Here is an 8,372-nt window from a genome sequence, read left to right on the forward strand (position 1 = left end):
CAGAGACCATATTCCCCATTCCCGACCCCAACCACTACTAGGGATAAAAGTTACCCTCTATTCTTGATCCCTGACAAAGACGGGTTTCTCGTGTGGACCCGAATCATCAAATTTTTTTAATTAAAATTAATTTTTTGGAAAATAAATTTACTTAAAATAAAGAACAATTTAAAATATAAATAATATCTTAAATATATTTTGATATATATAATGTAAATAATATATACTATATATTTAAATCAAAGTGGTTCATGTCAATTACCCTCTCCTTTCTCCAAATCCCCTTCCTCCTTAACTCTCTCTCATTTCCACTTCCCACCACTCCCATTTTGCCAATTCAGCACCCTTTCTCTTCATTCCTTAAATAAATAAGATAAAGAAATTAACCAATTTACTATTAATTATGTAATTAAAGTTAATTAAAAGATTTTTTGGAAAATAGATTCACTTAAAATATAGGAAATTTTTAAAATATAAATAATATTTTTAATATATTTTGATGTATATATAATATAAATAATATTTAATTTATAATCAAGGTCGAAGCAAGGCAGGGTAGGGACTCCACTCTCCATCCTTGTCCCCATCCCCAATTAGGGATCCCTATTAATCCCATTCCCCACCCTCGCCCTATCCCTACCTTATTAATCCCCATTGGGTTGAAGAGGTCAAGTACCCAACGAGAATTGGGGAAATTGCCATCCCTAAGTAATTTTGTTAATTAAACAATCTAACTATATTAAGCAACCTAATAAATTAAAGGTTTAAAGTGTTAAAAATTCAGTAAATTAACTAGTGTAAATTAAGTAATTATTATGGAAACTTATAATTAACCATTTTACTATTAATTATGCAAATAAAGCTAATGAAATTAATTAGTGTTAATTATGTAAACCATTGGTGTTATATAACCTAAGAGTGGGGTCTGCAAAGTTTTGACTCAAGATTTCAATGCAACCCATATTTTTCTTGGCAATGGAAGAGGAATATGGAAATGGAAGATTGTTCAAAATCATCCCAAAATACTTTATCCAATTTTTTAAGGAATCGGGTTCTGCTCTATGAGATGTATATCTCACTAATGAGATAAACTATCCTAATATGAAAATGTAATGGACATTAATTAATTATCAATATTAAAAGGGTGGTGACATGACATCATGAGAGAGAGAGAGATTATAGGTAATATATTGAATTAGTTAAGGAATTGAAAGAAAGGGTGCTAAATTGGCAAAATGGGAATGGCGGGAAAGGAAGAGGAACAGAGAATCAAGGAGAATGCAAGGTGGGGGTAATGAAGCAAGGAGAGATATGGCAACTCCTCCTTTCAATGCTTCATTCACACCTTGTATAACTGCAAGCCATTCAGCTTCATTTCATGCTAGAAGGTTAGACCGTTAACTACATTAACATCTCGTCCTTTCTAGAAAATTCATCAACATCCATTTTTTTTAAAACTGTTTTTGATCTCCCTTGTCATACACATTTTCTAGTTATCCACCTCCTCTCTTTTGTTATTAGGAGCTTAGGATTCCATCAATTATGAAAAGCACTTTATCTAAATGAAAACTGGGCTGTGTTTGCTTATAATACAAACACCGAACCGGGGTATTTATATACCCTAGTTTGCGTTTACAAGCGTTTCATTGCTATAAAAAAAAAGTAATGATTAAGATATCAAAAAATGTTTTTTTCTTTTACATCTTTGTATTCTAAGAAACACATATTGTTGTACCTATTTTTTTAATGCATACACGTGCTCTTCTTGTAAATGATGTGTTTGACAAAAATTGTAAGGCATTTAATGATAGAACCCATGTTTTACACTGATTTTAAACAAACAGAAAAAATACAAAAAACGGACACTTTGCATTCATAAGCTGGAAAGAGATTATTTATGCAGAATACATATTTACATTTTCATCGCAACCAAACCAGCCTCAATGGGGCTTAATAGACCTAGTGACCTACAATTGATTCCGGATTTGCTGCACTTGTTTTTCTAGTTATTGTAAGAAAACTATCGTAGTTATGAGTCGGGACCTGTTGCAATTTTTTTCCTACACTTACTGTACAAGTGTCATTGGTACTCTGTTATACATGTGTAGAGGCCCGTGCATGTGAAAACAACTAAATTTTAGGCTATGTTTGGTTTGAAGAAAAAAGTTGGGAAAGGAAAGCAAATATAGGAAAACCTTTACAATTCCCTACCTTTTCCTTCAAAGTAAACATGGCCTTGAGTCTTGGCCAACTTTCAGTGTCAGTCTGTCACACATATTGAGTGGAGGAAAAAAAGTGCAGCAGTCCTGACCAGTAAAATTTAATAAAAAAAATGAGGTTGATGCACAATCTGCTTGTTGACTTGCAACAACGCAGACTAGACCTGTTCATGGGCCGAGTCGGGCTGGGCTTTTATTCTTCATAAACATGATTTTGTTAGGCCCGGGCCCGAACTTGGCCTGACCAATGGGCCTATAACATGGGCCCGAGCCCAGTCCTAAGAAAAAGCCCAAAGCCTAGGCCCAAAGCCCGACCTAACAAAAGAAAGAATTCACCGCCGATGACTGTGTTCACCAGTGCTGAGTTTGTGTGTGTGTGTATGAAAGAGAAAGAGAGACTCACTGCCCGTCTGCCGGAGTTGTGCCGGTGAATATTTGCCAGTTCTACAGCTGCTTGAGAGTGTGAGGAGGATGTGAAGAGAAGAGATGTTAGACTAACAAGAAATGTGGAAAGAGATGAATGAAAAGAGTTAGGCTATTAGGGTTTTTGGGTTTAGTCTATAGGTCGAGTCAGGCCGGACCGGACTATTTTGATAAATCCTGAGCCTAGTTCGAATTTATTGCGGGCCGGGCTTTTTGGCATGAGGTCAAGCCCACAGGCTCATTTGTGTGTTCAAGCCCATCTGAGGGGCAGACCGGCCCGTCGGGCCACCCGGCCCATCAACAGGTCTAATGTAGACCCTCAAGACGAACTCGGCTTCAGTTCAAACGGAATCCGTGTTCTGTGCACCCATGGGTGCATTGGACAAGTGCACCGACGAGCCACGAATCACGTTCGAACACGTTGACCAGGGGAAACAAGTATAACGTTAATGGTCAAAGGCCTGTTCACATGGATTCGGCGATTCAACCGAACACAAACAGCCACAAAATGACAGAAGGTTAATGAAGAGGAAGCCCTGGTCGCATTTTGCATTTCGCCTGTATGCTTTTCCTCCCTCCACTGAACCAGCAGCCATCAATGGCAATGGCGAGAGCTCCGGCGGTATGTTTCTGGCCTCTTCTTCTTCTTCTTGCAAGGGGCTTTTTGTGTCAACAGAAACCACCCACCTGAACAGCCACCAGCGGAAACCGCAACCACCTACTTGGACAACCACGGCAGGAACAGCAGCCACCCGTCTAGACAACCACCAGCAGGAAAATTGTGGCCGGTTTGTTTTCGGTTGAACAGCCAAACCCATGTTAATGGGCCTTTGACCGTTGATGCTATGCTTGTTTCCCCCGATTGACGTATTCGAACGTGATTCGTGGATGCACTCGTCCAGTGCACCCATGGTGCACAGAACACGGACTCGTCCCAACGGGCCTTGCACTGACTGAAGCCGACTGAGTAGCACACTCTGCTTCACCTTCATCCTCGTAATTCTTCAACAATAAATACAGCCACCATCTGTGTATTAAGATGTGTGCCTGCTTTAAAGAGTGGACCAGAGTATTACTTTGGTTAAAGAAACGCAACAAAGAATAATTCATTAGTCATGGTTGAAGGAAGCAAACCTCCAACACCCAACCCCTAAAAAATCAGGGAAGAATAAAGACAAAAACATGTCTTTGACACTTTGTGAGGATAAAAAAAAAATGAGTATTCTCTAATGTAAACCTTTGTTGGACATAGGTCAAGTTTGAGCTGTCTATCGAATTTCCTTACTCAAGCTATAGAAGCAAGAGGCAGAGCCAGAGTAAGAGTAGCAGTAACGACCTTATTACATAACCTCTCTTCCCAAATATAAAATCATGTTGAAACCTGTCTTTAAATGAGAGGTATACACATCAGAGTGAAAAGTCTGTCTATCAATTTAAAAAGTGGAAGAACGCCTTGTTGAGGCAGAATAGCAGTTCCCCGAGATCATTGAGCCTGTGACTTTTCATTCTTCAGGTGTATCCGAACGAATAGCTAATAAACAAATTAGGGAAAGTGTTAATTAAGGAAAAGCAGAAAAAAAATATTCTGACAGGAAAATAGATACCGGTCACTAGGATCAAAAGAACAAAGCTAGGTATAAATAAAAGCAAAAATTGTGGCACAGAATTTGGTAAATAGTAGAGTATTATTTTGCCTACATTGTCTCAGAAACAGCAACATTCATGTTGATTAATCCAACCTAAGAGATCTCTTAAACTGAAAATAAGCCTAATCAGCTAATGCACAACATCTAGTAGAATTCAATCAGATAAAAGTTTGGTGATATGAGATTCCCTACTAAGTGGGGTCCATGTTGTGAGGGCTGGTCTACATCTTTTGTTTGCAAAATCCTGTAGTTGTTTGAGTTCGAGTTTCTACCTTGTTTACAATATTTAATTGATTGATATAGAACCTATTTTGAAGAAGAACAGAGATTCAAAAATTACTAAATTGTTGGCTTCAAATCAGGGTTTAGGTAGACTATTTTTAGAGAGAGATACTGTAGCTAAACAAGACACTGATTCAGTGTTTGCTGAATCTGTTGATAAATTCTCTGGCTAGTCATAGAAGAGACTTGGGATTAGATCCTGTTGCCACCAGGGTTGGGGATAGGGGTGCTCAACAAAAACCAAAAAACCAAACCGAAAATTCCAGTTAACTGAACCGGTTGGTGTTATCGGCATCTCAGCAGATCTGGTGGTTCTAGGAAAAACCGAGAAACCAGTGAAAAGCCGAACCAATCAACTGGTTAACCGATTGGTTTCAGTCCGGTTTCATTTCATGGTTTTTCAAAAACCAGCATTCCCAGTTCGGTTTAAAAAAAACAATAGCCCATGGTTTGGTACCAAACTGTGAGAACCCCTAGTTGGGAGAAGCCCCATGGAACAAATTAAAAGATCCATTGTTTGCTAATAAATTACAGTCAGAAGGAGCGCATTATCTCCAGGAGGCTAGATTTTTGGCTACTAACATGAACATCTCTTCAATTGGGCCCCAAGATCAATAATCCATTGGCTGATAACCCTGGCTATGTATTAGCAGGCCTTGGGAACCAGCTGAATGAGATATTCGTTGTAGATAGCAAAGATCTAGCCTCTCATAAGATTCATGGATTACTCCTTGTCTGTCACATCCATCTGATAATAAGTTAATAACAACCTGAGACTAAGAGCCACCACCAACAACCTTCAGCTTATCCACAATCCACACCTAAGGAGGGCATCTATTCAAGGTCCTAATGCAATGCCCAAATTTCTGGTCTAATCAAGGAGCCTGGGCCATTAGGGCAGAAAACAACAAGAGAACCTCTCTCATCGTGAGCCCCAGAACACCTCCAAATCCCAAGGCCCATGACTTACTAGATATAAAAATTGAATTTGAATACCACTCCCTAAAAGAATTCTGGGGGAGGGGCCAAATGCACAGGATGTTTTATTAATGACATGAGGTTCTTGCTACCATACTCCATCAAACAATTTCAGAAATTGAGACTCTGTAATGCTAATCCACTAGGCAACTGAAAGTGATCGTGTCAATTAGAACTTCCAGAACAGTGAATCTTCTTAGAGAAGTTTCTATTGTTTCACTCTTCCCAAATGCTTCAAAGTACCATTGGCATTGCTTAAGACCTTTTAGTAGACCACTTTACAATCTTCCCTTTCCTAGTCCTAGTAGGCAGGAAGAGAAAGATGACCTCAAATAAGGATGGGACCATGGAAGGGATTCTTATTGGTATGGACTCCAAAATAGTGGAAAAAAAATCCCACAAGTTGGTGGCATCATATTGAAGAGGTGATGAATAGTCTCATCACTAGCCTTGCATAAGATGCCAACCCTAATTTTATATGGATAGAGGCTGAAATCATGTAACTTAAGCATATTTTCCTTGTTGTCTAACATCACATTTTATCAACTGGGGCTTCAATATTCCTAAAAATCCATCACAGAGACTTTCTAGCTCATCACTGCCCTACATCAAACGCATTCCCCTTAAAAAAGTTATAGGTTAACCAAAAAGAAATGTAAGTGATTGAAGTTGTATTTAGAGTAGAAATAAGCATGATTACCCCAATCAACAAAGATTTATTCCAAGTCTTATAAGGACAAATAACATATAGCTACTTATGATCAGAAGCAATCCAGGAATGGCAAAAAACGGCCGAAGAAAATCATCCCAACAGGATTTCCGGAAAAGGTATTCTTTGGCGGCGAATGCCATGTGTTTCCACTCTCTGCCGAGCAGAAACAACTGCACTGACATTGTGAATGAGAAATGGATCTCTGGAGGAAAGAAAAGGGAACGATTGATCCGAAATGAAGTTTCCATAAATGAATTTGGTTTTGTAATATTATCCCCGAAATATTTCCACATTAAGGCCATTAAGACCATTGAGATCCTAAACACTGGAACAGACTTTTCATAACAGAATCCACCGAAAGATCAAGGGAACTAGAATCTCGAGTTCCATCTCATCTAATTCGATACTTCCAAATTGACCATTCAATTCAGTAATCGCAAAGTTTTATGCAAGAATAACCTTTGCGGGATTTCAGATTAAACAAAATGCAATAACGGATCAGAAACAACAATCCAGAGTTACTTCACTATTAAAAAGATGCCAATCATCCATAGAATCACCAATTTAGATAATATTATTCATTGAAAACTGAGAAAACAAAACAAGCCAAGAAGGAGGGAAGCATACCGGGTTTCTGAGGTTTGCCGTCGGTCCATTTGGACACAGCGAAATGGACCTTCTCACGAGTTAGGGCTTCGGTTTTGTAAGGTTCCTTGAGGCAATTCCGTAGCAAAGAGGCGCAGATGTTGGAGTATGTAATGTACGTCATACCAGCTGCCCTCCAGAATGGCACTGCCGCGCTTGAACTTGCCGCTGACGCCATGGAAAATCGAAATATCGAACCCTCTTCTCCTAATCTCCTCTCCTCTCTTTGCCAATTGATCACTGGTTTTGTATTTCTGGATGCCGATCAATGCCAATGCCCAATGGTAGTTAAAACGAGTTCAAAGCAGATAATCGGTCCAGATCGTTTCATCCGACTCCGAGACCCAGTATCCCTTCCCTTAAAGGATGGAGCCGAGCCGAGCCGAGCCGAGCCGAATACTTGACCATTCGAGCTCGGCTCGCTGAAACTGTATTATTCTCGATTTCAATTCGAGTTAGACATTTAAAGCTCGCAAGGTAGTTTTTTTGTTTTTAAATAAATATTATACATATAAAAATATTTTTTTATTTTATATATATAAATTATTTACTATTATACATAAAAATAGAAATATCATATATATAACAAAAATTATATATATATTCATATGTATATATGTATATAATAAAAAAAATATTTATTTATTATATTAGGTTTGTGAATCTCACAAACCGAATTTCACTAAGTTCAAGCTCGACTCGATTAATAAATGAGCGTATATATCAGGTTCGAGCTCGAATAGATCAAGCCAAGCTTTTTACAAATCGAACTTGAATGGCTCATAAAAATCTTGACTCAATCCTCACTTGGCAGCTGACAGATCAGTCCTGCATGGTCCAAATATTGGCCCACCAGTGGCCAGTTATGTTGTCAACACATGGGTACGTACCCTACTTAGGCCCGTTTTTAGAATGGCCTAAAGCCTAATCTCGGCCCACTGAAATTGATATTAGATCTGAGACTGGGCTTTGTCAGAAATCGTAAAGGATAGAACTATGTTTGTTGCGAGACCGAATCTATTCCTCACACGCACATTCTATCATGTATTAAGAACATCTCCCATACTTATTAGTTGTTATTCACGGGAGCTATTTCCATTGCACGGTGGATGTAAATGTGAGACACCCATTTGTGAGGAGCAAATCCCGTCTTATCTGCTGCAACTTATCTTTCCCTAGTTTTTTTCTTCAAACCAAACATGACCTTATGCGACAGTTGGACACAAGTTAACTTGGAATTAATTAGTTTATTTCGTTTAATATCCTGCTAGTTTCCTCTGCTGATATGATTGGTAGAAATGCTAGTTCCTCGGATTTAGATAGTGATAATTTTAATATCATTGAATTTTCGACCATTCTGTTATGATATATTTGAAAATCAAGAAATGACTATTTTCAATGATGCCCCCTAATCCTAATGCCTCTATCATATTTGCTAATAAGATGATGAAGAAAGTGAAAGACTGT

General features: G+C 38.4%; 1 protein-coding gene across 1 annotated transcript; it reads right to left on the reverse strand.

The window, feature by feature from the left end:
- Window positions 1–3,837: 3,837 nt before the first annotated feature.
- Window positions 3,838–7,184, reverse strand: LOC148850235 (ATP synthase subunit epsilon, mitochondrial-like). Its single transcript, XM_088945040.1, has 2 exons — window positions 6,888–7,184; window positions 3,838–4,173 (listed from the first exon to the last, which is right to left on the reverse strand). The coding sequence occupies exons 1-2, from the start codon at window positions 7,081–7,083 to the stop codon at window positions 4,145–4,147; spliced, it is 225 nt and encodes a 74-aa protein (XP_088801166.1). The 5' UTR covers window positions 7,084–7,184; the 3' UTR covers window positions 3,838–4,144.
- Window positions 7,185–8,372: the final 1,188 nt, after the last annotated feature.

Source organism: Nelumbo lutea, chromosome 5 (genome assembly GCF_056320005.1).
Source record: "Nelumbo lutea isolate HS-2025 chromosome 5, American lotus-T2T, whole genome shotgun sequence".
Taxonomy (NCBI): Eukaryota; Viridiplantae; Streptophyta; class Magnoliopsida; order Proteales; family Nelumbonaceae; genus Nelumbo; species Nelumbo lutea.